The following is a 21,437-nucleotide window of genomic DNA, read 5'->3' as shown; positions in this document are numbered from 1 at the left end:
AGGTAGTCGAGCTCGAACTTCTAAGCTTTTGACTCGAATCGAGCTCAAGTCTCCTCGAGCCTAATAGTTTATGAGCAATCCCCTGCAACGTAGGGCCCCCTTCTCTAGTTTTGAAGTATCGTGAAAGATGATCAATCGTGATTCGCGAGACAGAAATGCTGCAAAGTGGAGACCTGGTACAAAACAATTAACCTGACCCAATCGGGAAAAGTTTGATTTGTCGAATCGGATCTTGTTATTGACAACTTATACACGGAGGATTGACAAGGGTAAGAGTTACAAAACTGAGTCACTTAGCCAGTTGTATACGCAACATTGGTCCAATCAGATAATCACCTAAAATCAGCATATGTGGGTCCCACAATCAGAGTGACATGGATAGAGTGTGATCATAAGATGAGTTGGGATTTTCTCCCAACAAAACATGTTCCGATTCTCTACAACTTCATCTAACACTACACATCTCACCATGAGACTGGGATCATCATAAAAGTGGGACCTGACATGAATGAGATGTGCGGTGTCAAACCATGTTGTTGATACTGGATCTCCTACCCACAAGAACTCTATCCACGTCTATTCACAATTGGACTTGTTCACGGGCCCGGCTTTGGGCATGCCTTTACACTATGTCAGGCTCGGGCTTTTGGGTCGAGTCCATTGAAATTTTGGCAAAAGCCAAGCCCGAGCCTGGTCCATGAACAAGTCTACTCACAACACACTACCCCAGTGTATTGGAAACATCTCCCCATTCTACTCACAACACCTATTTAGGAGGATATGATCTCCATGTGTGGATGCGATATTATGTGGGTAGACGTGGACAGAGTTTTTGTGGGCAGGAGATTCAGACTCTACTAATAAGGGCTTGGAACATGTTTTATCGGTAGGAGATCCAGACTAGACCTATTCATGGGTCAGGTAACCCGATGGCCCAGCCTGGCCTGACCCATTATTTTTTGGGCTTGGACAAAATTTCAAGCCCGCGAGATCAGGTTCGGGCTTTAAATACCAGGCCTAGTCATTTTTTGGGTCGGGCTCAAGCTTTCTCAAATAAGCCTGACCCGATACTATTACATATAATAAAAAAACATTTATGTTATATATAATAAATATAATATTTATTTATTTTTTAAATTGTTAATAAATATTAATTTATTATTAGGAAATATAAATTATTTTGTTAATTTAGTAAATTATTATTAAATTAATATAATATTAATTTATAAAAATACATTAAAAATAAAACATTTTATATACAGGTCAAACTTCCGGCTTTATATAAAAGCTGGATTCGTGCCTGAACATTTTCGGTTGATAAAAGACGCAAAGTCGAGCCCGGCCCGGCCCATGAACAAGTCTAATCCGGACTCGGGAAATGCAAGGGACTGATAGTCCGAGTCACGGAGAATCCGAATCCACTCCAACGCGTTGAAGAGAAACAAGTCGTTGGTATTGCTTCGTCCGGTATCCGGTTAACTATCATCACGTGATGTGACATGTGAGTAGCACGTGTCTCCTTAACTTACGTTAGCCTCTGTCGACTCTGTCCAGTTTCCCAGCTAACGGCCTATGACAAACTACCCTTCTAATTCATCAGTCTCCCTGCTTTAGTCTTCTCTACTTCTCTTATTACAATCTCCAAATATGCTCTCTCTCTCTCTCTCTCTCTCTCTCTCTCTCTGTTTCATCTACAGAAATCCTCTCTCCTCTCTCAAACGTCAGAAATTACAAATGCGAGGCTTGTTTCAGAGAACGGGGTAAAGAATGGAGATTTCTGTTCCTTTACCTACTCTCCTACCGAAATTTGGTTCCTCCTCATTCCTTAACTGGACTACTGTTATTGCCTTGACTCTATTCTTCACCTTATTGTGTGCATGTATTGTGATCGGTCATCTCCTGGAAGAGAATAGATGGGCTAACGAATCCATCACTGCCCTTCTTCTGGTTCGTTGCCATTTTGGATTCCAGTCTTTGGTTCTAATGATGTTGTGCTGTTTTTCTTCATATATGACGGGTGTTATGTGCCATTTTAGGGCTTGTGCTCTGGAGTTGTTGTATTGTTAGTGACCAAAGGCAAGAACTCGCACATACTTTCTTTCAGTGAGGAATTGTTCTTCATTTATCTGCTTCCCCCGATCATTTTCAATGCTGGGTAAGATTTTGATTATGATCTGAGTTCCTGTGTTCACTTGTGCTCCTTGAATAAGTTGGGATGCATCTCAATCTCAAGTTTGCAGAGAAGTGTTTCGGGTTATTTCAATTCCCTAGTTCTTATGCATTTTCTTGAATCATTCACATTTGAATGAATTCAACAGGAAGGTGGCTTTTTTTATCATCTGTTCATTGCTACCAGACCGTCATTTTTGTTCTTCACTTCTTGAAATTCCAAGTGTTTTCTTTTCTAGTTTCCAGGTCAAGAAGAAACAATTTTTTCGCAACTTCTCAATTATACTGTTGTTTGGAGCCCTGGGCACTCTAATATCTTTCTGCATTATTTCACTTGGTGAGTTCCATATTTCCATGCTTATTATGCTGGTAATTTGGGAATTTAGGTTGGAGTTGAATTTTTTTGATCCAATAGGTGCTTAAGATTTCATCCCCCTTCTTCTCCAAGAGCCTATAACATTTTGCAATTTGAACTGTCATATGATCGGTTTCAAAATATTTGATCATAAACAGATTGCAATTACAGACTTAATCTCAACAAACATGCATTCTAAATTAAAACACCACCACTGTTTTTTGTTTCTACTGTTCTGTCCATGGTGTCTTACAGACACTGAGGTTTTCCTTGGAAACTTCACAGGTGCCTTTTTGCTGTTTAAAAGGATTGGTGTGTCATCCTTGAAACTTCAAGATTATCTAGGTAAAAATCCTGTTGAGCTCAAATATTTTCCTTCCACTTTCCAATGTTATTTGTTTATTGAGCACAAGAGTTTGGTAAACTTGCAGCTGTTGGTGCTATCTTGTCAGCCACGGATTCAGTTTGCACATTGCAGGTACCTCTAACGATACATAAATCTAAAGCATGACCTGTTTTACACAATTACTGATACATGTTATCTCATCTTTTTCTCATGTATAAGGTTCTCAATCAAGATGAAACCCCCTTACTTTACAGTCTCGTATTTGGGGAAGGAGTAGTGAACGATGCCACCTCTATTGTACTTTTTAATGCAGTCCAAACTCTTGATTTCAGCAACATTGATGCTCTCATAGCCTTGAAATTGTTGGGAACCTTTCTGTACCTCTTCTTTACAAGTACCATTCTTGGTATCACAGTAAGTTTTTATTTCTTTGGTTTTAAGTTACTATAGTTTAGATAGCTACAAGCATGGTTCAGAAATTTGTTTTAACCACGTCGAGTCTAATCAGATTATCCAAGAGAGATCCATATATGAATAGACAAATGCTAGGTTTCTTGTTCTTCAAGATTTTTTCTGCATTACTTACATCCCTTGCTTTAAAATGAATGGAATTTCTCAGAACTACTGCAATGAAGTCTTAGCATATTTCAATTCCGTAATTTTAAAGAAGACTTCTAGCCTCTTTCCAACTCATAACGTTTCATCTTTTTTTTTTTCTGCATTCATGAATTAAAAATCAGCGTACTTTGCCCATTTATTTTTTTGTGAGCTTTGAAGATTTATCTCATACTACTGATCATTGATGAATAAATTCTAACTGAATTTCAGAAAACCTTAACTTATCAAAATTCAATCACCCAAGTGAACTCATTGAGCCTATTGATTTAAGTTTTAACTCTTGAATTGACTCTACTGCCACAAATTTTAAATATAATTAGCTGTTTTTTTGTGATATCTTATTAGACTGATATCTAACCAGGCAGTCTGTGGCAACAGGTAGGCCTTGTCAGTGCCTATGTCATAAAGACACTATATTTTGGAAGGTATGAGGCAACTTTTTTTCTTCATAATATATTATGATTCTGGAGTTAGTTTGCCATATTCACTCTATTTGTTAATGTTTATAGATGTCTGCATAACAAAGGAATAACTTGAGTTCTACCTCATATGCTTCCTATATATTTTGGAAAGTGTTTTCTGTTTGATAAACAACTTTTTGGATCAATGATATGTATACTGTCTTGACCATATATTGAGACACCATATATCACATTTTTACCATAGCCCTTACCCCTTAATTTTCTTAGGAGTGCCTTGGGTCTGGAGCTACATGATCGTTAGTTGCAGTTTAGAGACCCTGTATCTTTCCACATGTTATTGAGACAATTAAGACCCGCCATCAGATAGGACCCACCAGGGAGAGCGTCCCTCCACACCAAAAATAAGCATGATCAGATAATTGTTTTTTAATAAATGATCGGATTATTCATCAAAAAAATAAATGATCAGATAACTGTTATGCATCTCACTTATTCATTACTTCCTGAGATTTCTAGGAGTTGTTATAGTTCTTTGTTGCACTGTGTATATGAGTAATTAAATGCAACAGTTGCTATCATGTCTCAGCTGATTTTTTATCTAGTTGATCCCGATGATACCCAATGAATGAGTGTCCTGTTCCTCTCAATATTTCTGTTGAGCAAGAGCAAGAGCAAGTGAGAGACAAGAGGAGAGAAGAGAGGGAGAGAGAAGAGGAGAGGAGAGCCGAGAGGACTGAAAGCCCCTATTGAACTTAGAGGGCGAAAGAATGATCTATTATTATTTATACTAGTACAGCCGAATAATGTAATCAAAGAGGAAATTACAACAGTACCCTTATGGTACTAAACCTGAATACATAAACATAAACAACTAACAACACTCCCCCTCAAGTTGGAGCATAGATATCAATCATGCCCAACTTGTCACAAAGATCATGATGTATGGAAAGGTTTAAACCCTTTGTAAAGATGTCTGCAAGTTGGTTCTCAGAAGTGACATAGGGGGTACACACTTCGCCTGTGATAACTTTCTCTCTGATAAAATGCTTGTCAACTTCGATGTGTTTTGTTCTATCATGTAGCACCGGATTGGCAGCAATGCTTATAGCTGCTTTGTTATCATAAAATAGAGTTATAGGTTTGGTCACTGGGAAACCCAACTCCCCCAACAAATTCTTTATCCACATTCCTTCAGCAACCCCGTGGGCCATAGCACGATATTCAGCTTCAGCACTGGATCTAGCTACCACGTTTTGCTTTTTACTCCTCCATGTAACAAGGTTCCCTCTTATAAAGGTGCAGTAGCCACTAGTAGACTTTCTGTCACTTTGGGATCCAGCCCAATCTGCATCAGTATAAACTTCAACTTTCAAATGTCCGTGCTTTTGAAACAACAAACCAGTACCCGGATACTTCTTCAAATATCGGAGAATTCTCTCTGCTGCTTCAAGATGAGAAGACCTAGGAGCATGCATGAATTGACTGAGGACACCAACAGCATATGCAATGTCTGGGCGAGTAATAGAAAGGTATAACAATCTCCCTACAAGCCTCTGAAACTGTTTCACATCCTTGAGTGATTCACCACAATTGTCACCTAATTTATGGTTGGGGTCGATGGAGAGTCAATTGGCTTCACCCCCATCTTTCCAGTGTCCTGAAGTAAATCTAGGACGTATTTCCTTTGAGAAATGAAGATACCCTTATTTGATCGGGCAACTTCAATTCCAAGGAAGTATCTGGCTGGTCCTAGATCCTTCACTTCAAACTGAGTTGCAAGGAAAAGTTTCAATTTCTGAATTTCATCATCCCAATCACCAGTAACAATTATGTCATCCACATAAACAATTAGAGCAACAATTTTACCTTCTCCTTTTTTCACGAACAGTGTGTGATCTGATTGACATTGCCTGTATCTTTTCTGCTGAGCTGCCACATGGAATCTACTGAACCAAGCTCTTGGTGATTGTTTCAGCCCATATAAGGACTTCTTCAACTTGCACACTTTCTGTTCATTGCCTTGAGCTAGAAACCCAGGAGGTTGAATCATGTACACTTCCTCTTCAAGGTCACCATTCAAGAATGCATTCTTGATGTCCAGTTGGTGTAAAACCCAATCCAGATTGGCTGCAAGAGAGAAAAGGACTCTAATGGAATTCATCTTGGCAACGGGGGCAAAAGTTTCAGCATAATCAACTCAATACACTTGAGTAAATCCCTTTGCCACTAAGCGAGCTTTATACCTTTCCACTGTTCCATCAGCCTTATGCTTCTGTGAACACCCATTTACATCCAACTGGAACCTTTCCCTTGGGAAGATCAACAAGTTCCCATGTGCCATTTTTGTGAAGGGCATTAACTTCTTCCCTCATGGCATTTGTCCATTCAGGAACTGAAAGAGCTTCTGCCACATTCTTTGAGATAGGGACACTATCAATAGAGGTAAGGAAGGCACGGAATGAGGGTGAAATGTTCTCATAGGAGACAAAGTTGGAAATGGGATGTTTTGTGGTGCACAATCTAACACCCTTCCTGTGAGCAATAGGACAATCAAGATCATTAGCAGTAGAGGAATCATTTTCAATAGATTCAAGGACATCATTAGGAGCTAAAATACCTGAGTGAGTATGATCCTCCCTCGAGGAGTCTGGTGGCACTGGAGGTACAACTTCTGGATTCTCTACAGCTCTTGGATTTGGCTGGCCTTTGCGACGACAAGAAAAAACACGAAAAGGTGGAGGGTCAGGGAGAGAGGGAAGCTGAACTAGTTTCTCCTCATGTCTACACTCCCCCTGAGGAGAAACAGGATAGAAATGCTCATCTTCAAAGAAATAAACATCCATGGAGACATAGAATTTACGAGAAACAGGATCAAAAACACGGTAGCCCTTTTAAATGAAGGAGTAACCAAGAAATATGCAAGGTATAGCACGAGAGTCTAATTTCCCATGGATGGGATACAGATTTTGGACAAAACACCAACAACCAAAGACACGAGGAGGAATAGAAAGAAGGGGAGCCTTAGGAAAGAGAAATTGATGTGGGGCTTTGTACTCTAACCGACGAGAGGGCAAATGGTTTATAAGGTAAGTGGAACAAAGAACAGCTTCAAGCCAAAACCGTTTGGGAACATTCATATGAAGTAGTAAACCTCGAGCCACTTCAAGGAGATGTCGGTTCTTCCGCTCGGCCACACCATTTTGTTGTGGTGTGCGGGCACAAGAGCTACAGTGAAGGGAACCATGCGAAGCAAAAAATTCCGTGAGGTCACTATGAAAAAATTCTTTTGCATTATCTGATCGGAAAATTTGGATTTCAGTTTGAAATTGAGTGAAGACCATCCGCTGGAAATCTTGACTGATTTTTGGTACTTCTTCCTTGATTCGCATCGGATATACCCATGTAAATCTAGAATAATCATCAATGAGGGTAATGAAATACTTGTAGCGACTCTCAGATGGTAAAGTAACAGGGCCCCACACATCAGAATGAACAATGTGAAATGGAGATTCAGATTTACTATGTCTTTGAAGAAAATGAGTTCTACAATGTTTACTCAACTGACACGTTTGACAAGAAAAGTCAGAGACAGACATTGATTTAAACAATTCTGGGAATACAACTTTCAAAGACTCAAAAGACAAATGACCAAGATGACAATGCCATAAATAGACTTTTTTCTTACAGGACTGGCTCATAGACTCTGTAACATGAAGACCAGTCTTATCCTCCAGCATGTAAAGTCCATCAGCCATACGACCCCTACCAATCGTCCTCCCCGAGGCCAGATCCTGAAACACACAATGAGAAGGGAAAAATCACTGAGCAATTCAAGGAATTAGTAACACTACTAACAGAGAACAAATTAATGGAAAAGTTTGGAACATGAAGAACATCAGAGAGGGTAAGGCCAAGAGGAAGAGAGAGAGAGTTCCTTGACCAGCTATGGAAGAGTATGATCCATCGGCTAGTCTCACCTTGTCTCTTCCAGAAAGAGGGTGATAGGTTTGAAAGTAAGAGGACGTACCAGTCATATGTTTTGATGCTCCAGAATCAATGATCCATGGAGAGTCATGGGTGTGAGAAGCAACATGGAAAGCAGTGGTAGGGTTACCTGACGTAGATGCAAATGAGGTTGAGGGAGGAGTATCCATCTGACGAATTGCTCTACCATAGAGCTCTAAATGGTCACGGAAGGAATTCATAATGTCCTCCCTCGGGTCAGGTCCAGTGAGATGTGTCTGAGTCACAGTAGAAATGGTAGGCTGATGCTCCCGAGTAGCCATGTTGGCCATGTGATGTTTCTTTGTATTTTGTTGCTCGTACTTCTTATTCACCTCTGAACTTTGCTTCTTAGTCAGATCTTGAGCCCATTTTGGTTTCCCATGAAGATCCCAACAGGTATCTTTGGTGTGTCGGGGTTTCTGGCAATGAGTGCACCACAATTTTTCCTTATCTTCTATTTTTTTCTGGAGATCTCCTTTCCGGGAAGAAGATCCCCCACCAGTAGATACGCCCCCTTTTGCAACTAACACAACAGCATCCCCATCAGGGCTGTTCATCAAATTTCTCCTGCTTTCTTCAGATTGTACAAGAGCATAGACTTCCTGAACAGAAGGGAGATCCTTAGAGCTGAGAATCTGAACTCTGATAGATTCATACATAGGATTCAGACCATGTAAGAATGCAAACACCCTTTACTGGGAGACAATCTGTTTGTACTTCTTAGCATCCTCATCACACTTCCAATCCACACTCTGGTAGTGATCCAACTCCTTCCAGGCAGATGTTAAGTCAGAGTAATAGACCGATAAACACCTCTCCCCCTGTCTACAAGTAGAAGATGCTGCCTGCAGTTGATAAATTTTGGCATAGTGTCTCAATTCTGAATATGTAGACTTTGCTTGTTCCCAGATTTCATTCGCAGTTTCAGCCCACATGAAATTCTTCCTGATTTGAGGTTGCATGGAAACCAAGAGCCAGGACATAACAATATTGTTCTCCTGATTCCATTTATCATATTCAGCACTCCCGGAGGATGGTTCTTTTATCCTCCCATTAATGTAGCCTATCTTCCCTCTTGCAGTGATATATAACTTGATCCCTCTTGACCACTCTAGGTAATTTAAACCATCAAGAGGGACAACAGCCATAGGAAAGGATAGGTCACCCCCACCCATTCCATTCGGCATTGAGGAAACTCCAGATGAGGCTGAATCTTCACTACTCATGATTTCTGGTTTAAAAAAAAAAAACAGCAACCAAAGGAGTACTTCCGTACACGGCTATTATAGAAACAGGTCCTTCTGTCCTACGGTTTCACTGGGAGCAAAATCTGTTTTAGGACATCAACAGTCCATCGAAGGGGTAAAGGAATACAAAACAAAGTTGAATACAACTACTTTGTTAAAAAAAAAGTCCCTCAATAGTCCATCAATCGGCTAAACAGTCAATCAATAAACAGTCAATCCGTAGGGAAGCCGAACAGTACCTCTTTTAACTTCAGATGATAGTCTCTCTATAAACCAAAACTCCCTCTCCGAACCTCAGATGATAGCCTCTCTACAGTCGAATCAACAATGAATACCATTTCTGGGCTGGAAGATGAAAAGTCTCTACAACTTCTGGGTCGAACTGAATACAACTGATTAGCAGTTCGATGGATACAACCCTGGGAGATGAAAAGACTATCTGCTCGACATTGAACAACAGGTTTGCTTGACACCACCCTTCAGGCCTGGACGACTTGCTCTGATACCATGTTGAGCAAGAGCAAGAGCAAGAGCAAGTGAGAGACAAGAGGAGAGAAGAGAGGGAGAGAGGAGAGGAGAGCTGAGAGGACTGAAAGCCCCTATTGAACTTAGAGGGCGAAAGAATGATCTATTATTATTTATACTAGTACAGCCGAACAATGTAATCAAAGAGAAAATTACAATAGTACCCTTATGGTACTAAACCTGAATATATACACATAAACAACTGACAACAATTTCTTACAACACTAAATTGGAAGTGTTTGAACGACTTGTCTGATGGAAACCTTGATTGTCTTTTAGGAAAAGCAGATGGTTTTCTTGAGGATGTGTATAAGGTTCTGTTTGTTTGCAGTGCAAATCTGAGCTGGATACAAATTTTTCACCCGATTCAGATTTGCATATGTTTGTTTGTAACCATGATGTGCACTCCTACCTAATGCAAAATTTACACTCATTGGTGATGCAAATTTTGCATTCTAGAAACTAATGGAAAATTCACCATCTTCCTCCTAACTTGGTTCTCCTCAGTCCTCATATACAAGTATGGATCCATCATTTTTAGGTTTAATTCTTTTTTGGATGACTTTTCCTTTGTTTCTTGTTTGTATATTCCCATTGCATAGTCTCTCAATGTACATGGATTGATATACCTACTTTTTACATACTAATATAATATAATATTTTACCTTATTCAAAAAAATAGCATTACTCCCATTATATGTTATTTTTACCATATATTATAAGAGGGATGTTTGGTATATGTTGAGTGGCCCGGTTTTATTTTAGTTTGTTTTTATTTAGTTAGGAAGTTGTTGGGCCTAGGCCCATTAGTTTATATTTTTTTAAGTTGTGACTGTTCAGTTTTAGTAGCCGCCTTACTAAGGGCATCCTTGTAATATCTCATCTTTAAGTTAATTATAAATATAATGAGAGGTAGGCAGCTAGGGTTAACTTTCTCATAATTCTAGTTGACCTCCTACTCTTTTCTTCTTCTCCTTCCTTCTTTACTGCTGAAATCTTCACCTTCCCCCTCTTTTGTCTCACAAGAAGCTTGACTGAATCAGCAAATAGTGATTTCTACATGGTATCAGAGTAGGCCGAAGGTTCTTGAAGTTGTTCTCTCATGCAGCCCTAGATCGGCCGACTGCATGGTGATTTAAGAGGCTGATCGAAGCTCTCAGGTAAGCCCAGTTTTTGAATTTTCTTGATGGATCTGTGTACCTTGTAGCTGGTCTAGGATTTCTCATCAGAATCAGGAAAAACTGGAGAAAGGGGAAGAGTCCTGTTTTTGTTGGACTCTTCATTTTTGACCTAGGAAGTGGCGCCCTAATTTTTTAGGGTTCCTTGGAGTTTTTTGTAAGGGGCAGTTCAAGTCCTGCCTGGTGTATGACAATACATGCATGCTCCACGAGTCCAGCATTGGGAAGCAGTTGACAGGATTCTTGCTTATTTGAAGGGACACCCGAGCAGAGGCATATTGTTCATTGATCATGGACAGTTGAAACTAGAGGCTTATACAGATGCAGATTGGGCAGGATGCCTTGATGACAGGAAATCAACTTCAGGAGTGTGCACCCTAGTTGGGGGTAATCTAGTCTCATGGAAGAGTAAGAAACTAAGAGTGGTGGCAAGATCAAGTGCTAAAGCCGAATACAGGGCCATGGCACATAGAGTTTCAGAACTTCTCTGGATCTGCTCTCTGTTAGAAGAAATTGGTGTACAGGCAGAAGAACCCATGATGCTATACTGTGATAACCAAGCAGCAATTAATATTGCCCATAACCCATTCCAGCATGACCGAACTAAGCACATTGAAGTGGATAGACATTTTATCAGAGAAAGGGTAACTTCTGGAGAAGTTTGTCTTTCATACATTTCTTTTGATCTGCAGCTCGTTGATGTTCTCACAAAAGGTGTTGCAAAGAACAAGCTGGAGCATGATCTACGCAAGTTGGGAATGTGTGACATTTACTCCCAACTTGAGGGGGAGTGTTGAGTGGCCCGGTTTTATTTTAGTTAGGAAATTGTTGGGCCTAGGCCCATTAGTTTATATTTTTTAAAGTTGTGACTGTTCAGTTTTAGTAGCTGCCCTACTAAGGGCATCCTTGTAATATCTCATCTTTAAGTTAATTATAAATATAATGAGAGGTAGGCGGCTAGGGTTAACTTTCTCATAATTCTAGTTGACTTCCTACTCTTTTCTTCTTCTCCTTCCTTCTCTACTGCTGAAATCTTCACCTTCCCCCTCTTTCTCTCACAAGAAGCTTGACTGAATTAGCAAATAGTGATTTCTACTGTATACTTTATTAGGTTATTATGCTCCAATAAGTAACACAGCATAAAGAAAATTCCTTAAGAAGAAAACCCTGTTGATATTATCTTAATACTAGAAGACCATAACATTTAATCACTCGAAATTACAAAAGAATATAAAATAAAACGGTGAAAAATAAGTGGAAGAGACTAAGCCTATCTTTTCCATATGCTTCAGCTTCCCATTCAAAAGAATCAAAAAGAGAGATTTTTTTTCCTTCACAAAAATTTATCTTGACTGGGCTTTTTGGATAAAGACATCGAAGTTGTCTGCCAACTTTAAGGTGGAAGATTTCTTCAGTAGTTGGGGGGCATCCTCTGGATCCTCCTCTAGGAAACAAAAACCCCTTGAGGTGTGGTCTCCTCCAATGAGCGGGTGGTTAAAATTGAACTTTGATGGGAGTAGTCTGGGCAATCCAGACCCACAGGAACTGGATGGGTGATAAGAGATGAGGGTGGCATTATAGTGCCTTGTTTTCAGGCCCAATTGAGCAAGGTGATTCTGTAAGTGCAGAAATCTTTGGTGCAGTGTTTTGGGTTAAGATGGCTAGAGATATGAGAATTGCAAGCTTGATTCTTGAAGGTGATTCTAAGCTGCTAGCAGGGTGGCTAAAGGAAGGTGAAGGGTGATCTGGAAGCTTAGGAATGAATTCAGGCGATTCAAATGACTTTCAAGAGATATCACAATTCAAATCAAGTGGATTAGGAGATCTGCTAATAGTTTAGAAGATGGATTAGCAAAACAAGGAGTTCAAAGACAGCATATATATTGGGATCAATTGTAATATAGGCTGTAATTCAGCCGGGTGGGTGTGTTTTGTTTTGGGTTGGACAATGTTTTCACAACTTTTGGTTGTAATCTTTCTTTTCTATTAATGAATGAATGAAGTTCTGTTTTTCTGATAAAAAAACTTGTCATGACCGTAATTATTAATTATGAAATTGTCTACCTACAAAGAAGTTTTCAGTGATAAAAAAGAAATTTGAATCTAGCTAAATCATTGATAAGAGGGATAAGTTATAAATATATGTATAAATTAGTATTACAAAGGAAATTGCAAAAAAAAAGTGGAAGAAGTTTGTTGAGAGCTCTATACAACCGAAGGTTGTTAGTGAAGTATATACAAAGAGGCCATGTCAGCATAACCGAAATGCAAGTTGAACAATTTGTTGTAACAGAACAAAAGTAAGTACTGTAATCAGTTGTAACCATCGGAATGAAAACAGAATAAATACAATCAAGAAGAGATGGGGATGCATTAAAGAATTTCAAATCAATTATCTCTCCTTTCTATCTCTCTCTTATCAATTGGAGGTTGGCTCCCTCGAAGAAGCCCTTAGTTAGGCACGTTCCTAACAAAGTTAGAATAAAATAAGGATCTAAATGATCTAAGAATCAACCAATAAAATAATCATGAAGCATAAATTACTTCCCTTAAAGTTCTCCACTCTAATAGTTCAAATTTGAACATTGTTACATATAGAGCTTAAGGAATGATGGTTGCTAAAATCCAACTCAAATAACATTCATGTAAGACTTGGCTTAACCTACAAGCATTTGCCTTTCATTTTCAGGCACTCAACAGATCGTGAAGTTGCTATCATGATGCTTATGGCTTATTTGTCATACATGTTGGCTGAGGTATTGAAACTTTTGGATTTGAACTATTTCTTTGTAGACTCTAGACTAGACATGAAAATTTTGGACTTTTTTGAGAACAGATATACTATGATATAGCTTCTTTAAGTTGGTTATGAATACTTCCCATATATGACTGTCTAAGATGTTTCCCCTTTATCTAGAGTGTCATGAATTTTTGAAATGGATTTTCTACAGATTACACTTTCTGAAACCATGATGACAATTGTGAGGGGTTTTTATGAGAATCTTAATTCCCCTAATCAGTTTAGATGTCTGGATCCTACTAAACATTTTTTTTGGAGCGGTCATGACATTGCATCTCCACTTAAATAGTATTATCCATTTGTTAGATCTTTTAACCATGGTGTTCTTTTTTCCTGCAGCTTGCATCTCTTAGTGGGATTTTGACAGTTTTCTTCTGTGGCATTGTCATGTCACACTATACATGGCATAACGTAACTGAAAGCTCAAGGGTAACCACCAAGTAAGAGTGTTTCTTGAAGATTTATGTCTTACTTGTTCTTCTAGAAATATACATACATACACACACACACACACACACATATATATATATAGTGTGGCATGATTCTTGCTATACTCTAACTTGGTTATTTTCTATCAATGTAAATAAGAGATTATGGTTGAGATATGCTTGTGTCCATGATTCTATACCCCTAGAACATTGTTCAAGTTTCTTTGGTCACTTGCCACTTGAAAACGAGTTTAAAATGATCAATTGATCATCAGAAAACAGGTCTAAGGAAACCTATTTCACTCATCCTCTTCACCTAGCTGGAAAAATTGTTGCATCAATGTCTTTTACCTCTTTTCTCATCAGAACAAATATTTTTTATTCAAGAATCTTATAATTTGGAAAATACAGTGATGTTTAATGATTTGATGATTTCAGGCATGCATTTGCAACGATTTCCTTCATAGCAGAAACTTTTATATTCCTATATGTTGGTATGGATGCCCTGGACATTGACAAATGGAAAACAAGCAAATCAAGGTAAGATAGAATTAAGTCTTCTGTTTACATTTTCAGGCAAATAATTTGGTTCCAAGCCAGGTAGAAAATACATGTACATATGTATATTAGATATGAAAAAATGAACTTTTTACATCTTTCATGAATGAATTGAAATAAATGTTAAATATTCTATAGTTTAAACCTTAAACCGTAGTTAATTTTTCTGCCTTTGTACCTGTAGGCTATATTTGGTTTGATAGAAAATAAGAGAGAAACAGAAGGTTGAGGGAAAGTTCTTAATGAATTTCACAAAAGTACTTATCTTTCCTTGAACTTTCCTCTTTATCTCTTATTTTTTACCAAAATGAACACAGCAATAGTGGTCTTGTTACTCAGTGCTTAGCTTGCATTGTCACATGAAGGGGTCCAAAATCACATCCTATTCCTAGTGGATGATAATAAACGATGGTTGTAATTTGATATTGTGTTTAATTCAGTGCAGCAAGATCAATTGGCATTAGTTCAACACTACTTGCTTTGGTGTTGGTTGGAAGAGCTGCCTTTGTGTTCCCTCTTGCAAATATTGCAAATTTGTTTAGAAGCGGAAGTGTTACTAAGATTGAGCTTCGCCAACAGGTATTGGTTATCAATGTGCTACCATATAACTATTTTCAAATATTTCCCACTTGTATCTTTCTCTGATCATTTCAAAATTCAGTTTATAATTTGGTGGGCAGGCCTAATGAGAGGCGCAGTTACTATAGCTTTATCTTATAATGAGGTAAACTTTAAGCTATATCCATATCTCTTAGGTGTCAAGATAATTGGCTTCTGATGAATCCTGAAAAGAGCATATAATTGCAGTTTGCAGGTTCTAGCTCAACAGCAACAGCAGATGATGCACTTATGATCACCTCTACCATAATTGTTGTCCTCTTTAGTACATTGGTATGTTGACTGGTACTTTGATAGCTTTCATTTACTCTGATATTTTTCTTTCATAAACTAGGATGTGGAATCTGTTTTAATTATGTTGAACTTATCAAGTAGATGGTTCCATGCATTAACTCTATGCAAATTTCTACCTAAAGTATCTATATAAAACAGTGACCCAACCTCCTATACTAGCACATTGAAAGAATGCCTAAGAGACCGTTTAATAATTGCTGAGGTGGTTGAACTGAATGCCTTATTCTTTTATCTTTTAGTGATACATAAAACAATTGTATAGAATCCGAAAACCTACTTAATGGCTTATTTACTAAAAGGCATAAGTTATTCAGTTCAGCCACTTCAGTTGTTATCAAATGGGTCCTAAAACATCAATAGGACAAGTGCATAGTCTTTAATAGTTCCCTTGTTTTTAATATTTTCTCATAAGATTTCATCTTTCTGCCATTTCTCCTTTGAAATTTTAATCCGTCAACAAAATTGTTTTGCTTTAAACAGGTGTTTGGCTCGGTAACAAAACCTCTAATTGAAGCACTGCTGTTTCAACACTCACATCCTGTAAATACAGATGCATCTGAAATCCACAGCTTAGAAGATTTACGATTCCTATTTCTTGAAAACGGAGAACCAAATGATGAGAGCAACCTTCCTCCACCCCCAAAGAGAAGTAATCTAAGCTTGTTAATAAGATACCCCACATCAACAGTTCACCACTTTTGGAGGAAGTTTGATGACAGATACATGAGACCAGTATTTGGAGGACGAGGTTTTGTGCCATATGTTCCTAGCTCACCCACTGGTGCAGAAACTGGGACTTCTTCAAATTGAGTAGTTAGTTTTTATTATAGTTTTGTAATATAGAGGAAGCCATTGTTTTAATTATTTTTTCCTCGGGAGTGATTTCTAAGGAAGTTTCTTTTGGATCACTTAGGAGTATAATTTGTATTGTTACTTCATTGTATCATGTCAAATAAATTATCCGAGTTAATGAATAATATTGTGTCTTAGTTCAAAAGGAAAATGAATAAGTTTACCATGTTTTGTATAATAATAATAATAATATTATTATTATTATTAATAAAACTCAGGCTGACAAACATGAAAATGTAGGTCTGAGCCTCTGAGTGGACACTTTGTGCAAACGTTTACCATATATACCTAGCTTTTTGAAGCAGTAAATATGGTGCCACTGGTCCTATTCTGAAGAAAACCATTCTTCTTGAGGGTAATGCATACTGTTTAATAGGGCACCCTCTAAAAGAAAAGCTCATTTTCTATGGGAAATTATTTGTGTTATCACATTTTGCTTCCACATGTTTACCCTGGCCACCCCCATAACATATTAGGCTATGTTTGGCTTGATGGAAAATAGGAGAGAAATAGAAAGTTGAGGGAATCATATTTGTTATCAAACCAATAAACCAAACACATCCTTAGGGTGGTAAAAGGTTTCATAATCAGGTCAAGTATATGAAGTTTCTCCTCCTGTTGGTGCTTGAAGAGGACCATAAAAAATTTATTAATTTTTTTATTTTTTAAATATAAAATCTACAACACATGTGACATGTCTAAAGGTTACAGCTGGAGGTACAGATAAAAGGATGCTATTTGACAGTCATTTGATGAGATTTTTTTTTTCTTTTTAAATTAGTATGAAGCCATTTGATGATATTGAGATTGAGATTTACTCTTTGCAACAACAAAACAAATACATCATGATTGGAGAAGGCAAACCTTAGATCCACCAGAAAAAATCTATAATAGTAAAAAATCATGGTTGGGACACTTTTTTTACTTGATCAGAAGAAAGCAGTCACTTGGGTGAAGTGGACATATTTGGTAAGACCTTGTACCAAAAGGTAAATCATGGTGGGTATTTTGGTATTATTTAATTTGAGGTTAAGTAAAATTGGAGCAACAATGAAGTTTTAACATAAATTCAATGACCATAGGCCCATAGCAATTAAGAGCAGACTGAGTGACTGACCAAGTTGTATTTTTTGTCTTTCAAAGTCTGCCAAACAGTTATTTAGAACAGGTGAGGGGAGGTATGCTTAAAAGCTGGCAAGAACATTGAATCAATCCAAATAGTTGTTTAAAATAGTCCCAAATGGTGGATTAGTCCCCCTCAATTAGATTGAAGCAATCCAAACAGTTAATTAAAATAGGCCCAAAATGGTAGATCGGTCCCCCTCAATCAGATTAGATGGCCCAATTATCACAAATAGGATTTCTTTATTTGTTTGACCAAAAAACAAAAGGTTTTCTTTATTGGGAAGCAATACTGTTTTGGGTCCCAATATGTTGAACCATTAATTTACATCCAGCCAAAGACAGTAATTAGCACCTTCTCATTGTGAGAACCTTTGTATCAAAAGGTATTTTTCACAAGTCAGAAGTATGAAAACTGAAAACGCATTTGATAAACCTTTTTTTCTCAAGAAAAGGGTTACATAAATTCAAATCTCCCTCCCACATCTCCCCATGAATGATGACATGCAAATACCAAAGATGTTCTCAATGTACAGCTGTAGTGAGGCGTGGGTAAGGTTCTTGTGGGCAGGAGATCCCAACTCAAATTATATATTACCACCCTATACCTTAGTGAAGTGAGAACAGAGTGGGATAAGGCATGGATAAGGGCAGTGACACTAGTCCCCCTCCGCAAACTTTCATTTGAGATAAAGACCCCTGAACTTTTAGGTTCCAACACTTCATCCCTTTCATTAGCATTCTATCCATTAATTTTAATATGTAACTGTAATGTGATTGTTAAATATTTTTACATCTCCAAATTACTCTTTCCTTGATCTGTGGGTCATTTTACCCTTTCTCTTACATATTTGTATAAATCCTTTATTTATGTTTCTTTCTTCTTTCTCATTCAAAATGGGCAAGAAAGAGAAATTGCATTTTACCTTAACCCATTTCTGTCAATTCAGTTAACAGGAAGATGGCAAAGTGTTGAAATCTGAAAGTTCAAGGAAGTTTGGTGGCTAAGTGTCACTGTCCCAGAGTACAGGATAGTAATCTACAATTCATTCAAGAAAATTAAAAAAAAAAAAACACTAAAACAAACAAAACTATATCATTCTCCATTTTTGGTCCATGATGATGATATAGCTTCCAGTATTCCTGTCATTTCCCCTTACCAAATACCTTATGGTATATCCTGCTAAAGCTTCAGTAGCAAAGCAAAACATGCTGCTGTATTGACATTTGGGTCAATATGTGGGAAACTTAAATCTTCCAGCCAGTGATTGGAACCAATGCCATTTCGGTGGCGTGAGCTTATCACCCAAGTGGGGGCGTGGCCGAATGTGGGCTCGCTCTGATGGGTAAGTTCTGGTGGTGGCTTCTTTCTGGCCTGCCCATTCCAAGTGGGGAGTTGAGTCAAGAGGCTTGAGAGAAGGCTTGGGCCTCGTGATTCTTAGAGTGGAGGGCAATGCGTCAGGCTGATTTTACAGAGCCCAGCATCGACTGGCATATTATTTTCATTGTAGCCACGCAACATTGAATCTGACCCCATCATTTAAGCTTCATAGAGGACGAGGAGAAAGAATTTTTTGTTCGAAGGTTTCGTCTGGTCTCCACCGAAACTCTGTTCGACAGCCTCTCCCATCTGTAGATATCAGTTCTCTCCAACGGATTCCAAGTTATTCGAGATCACGATGAGCTAACAGATTCCGACTTTTCTGAGATCACGATGAGCTAACATATCCTGACTTTTCTAAGATCACGATAAGGACTCATCCCGGTCCCGCTAGAGTCGGAAGTGAAACAATAAGCCTTATCTATGCACTTCTCCTTCGAAAGCGGAATGAACCCTATCTCCACACCCCGGAGATCCCGGAGCTCTTTCGTGATACCCACGACTACTCCAGTATATAAAGACGAAAACCTCAAGGCAAAGGTACGCGTGATTACTCTACTCTCTAGCACTCAAGTTCTCAAGCACTCAGCTCACATTTACAGCATACTAACTTAAGCATCGGAGCGACCTCGTCGGGTTAGCCACCCCGGGTTCGAGTTTTTCTTTCTTCTTGATGAAGGGTGATTTGGCCCAACCTAGCGAGAAGGGGACACGTGAACGCAACCTAATTAAGGGATGACAACTCAGCCTGGCAAGCCTAGTTCGCAACATTTGGGCTCGAGTATTCAGCCACCTCGGCATCGAGGCACCTCGGTATCCAATCCAGTTCGAAACTAAAGAATCGAAGTATCAGCTCAGGGCTAACAACCCGAATCACCACGTAACCGACTTCAGAGGTCTCTCCAATGGATCCCAAGTTACTCGAGATCACGATGAGCTAACAGATCCTGACTTTTTCGAGATCACGATGAGCTAACAGATCCTGACTTTTCTGAGATCACGATGAGGACTCATCCCGGCCCCGCCAGAGTCGGAAGTGAAACAATAAGCCTTATCTATGTATTGCTCCTTCGAAAGCGGAATGAACCCTATCTCCACACCCCGGAGATCCTGAAGCTCTTTCGTGATACCCACGACTACTCCTGTATATAAAGACGGGAACCTCAAGGCAAAGGTACGCGTGATTACTCTACTCTCTAGCACTCAGCTCACATTTACAGCATACTAACTTAAGCATCGGAGCGACCTCGCCAGGTTAGCCACCCTAAGTTCGAGTATTCTTGATGAAGGGTGATTTGGCCCGACCTAGCGAGAAGGGGACACGTGGATGCAACCTAATTAAGGGATGACAGCTCAGCCTGGCAAGCCTAGTTCGCAACATTTGAGCTCAAGTATTCTGCCACCTCGGCCCAAAACTCACCTCGGTATCCAATCCAGTTTGAAACTAAAGAATCAAAGTATCAACTCGAGGCTAACAACCCGAATCGCCACGTAACCGACTTCAGAGGTCTCTCCAATGGATCCCAAGTTACTCAAGATCGCGATGAACTAACAGATCCGACTTTTCTGAGATCACGATGAACTAACAGATCCCAAGTCAAAAGTGAAACAATAAGCCTTATCTATGTACTGCTCTTTCGAAAGCGGAATGAACCCTATCTCCACACCCTGGAGATTCTGGAGCTCTTTCGTGATACCCACGACTACTCCAGTATATAAAGATGGGAACCTCAAGGCAAAGGTACGCGTGATTACTCTACTCTTTAGCACTCAAGCTCTTAAGCACTCAGCTCACATTTACAGCATATTAACTTAAGCATCGGAGCGACCTTGCCGGGTTAGCCACCCCGGGTTCTTTGATAGATTGTTTTGTAGACCAATCCAGCTCGTCGTCCACCTGGAGTCCAAATCATCCTCTAGCTAGGAGTAGTCAAATCGCGCACCATCAATTGGCATCGTCTGTGGGAATTCGATCGAAAGGTAATTCCTACCACTTTGAAACTTCAACTTCAATGGCATCCTCCAGCCACATTGGGAAAAGCGTTGAGATGAACACCACTGGGGGGCAAGCCCAGCAGCCAACCTTTCCCCAAGTTCCTACGGTGTGCATCAGACAGTTCACCATTCTACTCACAGTGTCTGGAGTCCCATCATTAACTGCACTACCGAGCATCGCACAGGTGAGCGCCCCACTTCCCCCGATGGTAGGCGCAACTTTCTTTGAGCCCTCCGTGGTTCCTCCCGGAGTGGGGGTTCCTAGTTCCACGACCTCGTTCAGTGCATCCAGGCCATTCAGATCCAGATGCAGCAGTTTCACCAGTACCAACATTATTACCTCTACTAGCAATATCAACACCAATTCCCTCCACTGCAGCCAAACCAGCAGCTAGTTCCACCTTGGCACCCAGGGCCCCATCATGGTCAAAACCCAAATCGCCTCGGAGTTAACCAGAACATTAATCGATCCCCCCATCGGGACGAAGAGACCTCACAAGCACTGATTCCTCTCAGGAGTCAGG

At 39.3% G+C, this 21,437-nt stretch overlaps 1 protein-coding gene across 1 annotated transcript; it reads left to right on the top strand.

Annotated features, from left to right (window-relative positions):
• The first annotated feature begins 1,607 nt into the window (after window positions 1-1,607).
• LOC148861744 (sodium/hydrogen exchanger 1-like) lies at window positions 1,608-16,566 on the top strand. Its single transcript, XM_088982218.1, has 14 exons — window positions 1,608-1,947; window positions 2,037-2,155; window positions 2,409-2,506; window positions 2,810-2,869; window positions 2,956-3,002; window positions 3,090-3,284; window positions 3,867-3,913; window positions 13,555-13,621; window positions 14,005-14,105; window positions 14,532-14,633; window positions 15,092-15,230; window positions 15,313-15,375; window positions 15,459-15,542; window positions 16,044-16,566. Exons 1-14 carry the CDS (start codon window positions 1,768-1,770, stop codon window positions 16,371-16,373), a joined length of 1,632 nt encoding a protein of 543 aa, XP_088838344.1. The 5' UTR covers window positions 1,608-1,767; the 3' UTR covers window positions 16,374-16,566.
• Window positions 16,567-21,437: the final 4,871 nt, after the last annotated feature.

Source organism: Nelumbo lutea, chromosome 4, assembly GCF_056320005.1.
Source record: "Nelumbo lutea isolate HS-2025 chromosome 4, American lotus-T2T, whole genome shotgun sequence".
NCBI classification, from domain to species: Eukaryota; Viridiplantae; Streptophyta; class Magnoliopsida; order Proteales; family Nelumbonaceae; genus Nelumbo; species Nelumbo lutea.
The sequence above is the reverse complement of the archived record's forward strand: the minus strand, read 5'-3'. Positions and strand labels throughout refer to the sequence as shown.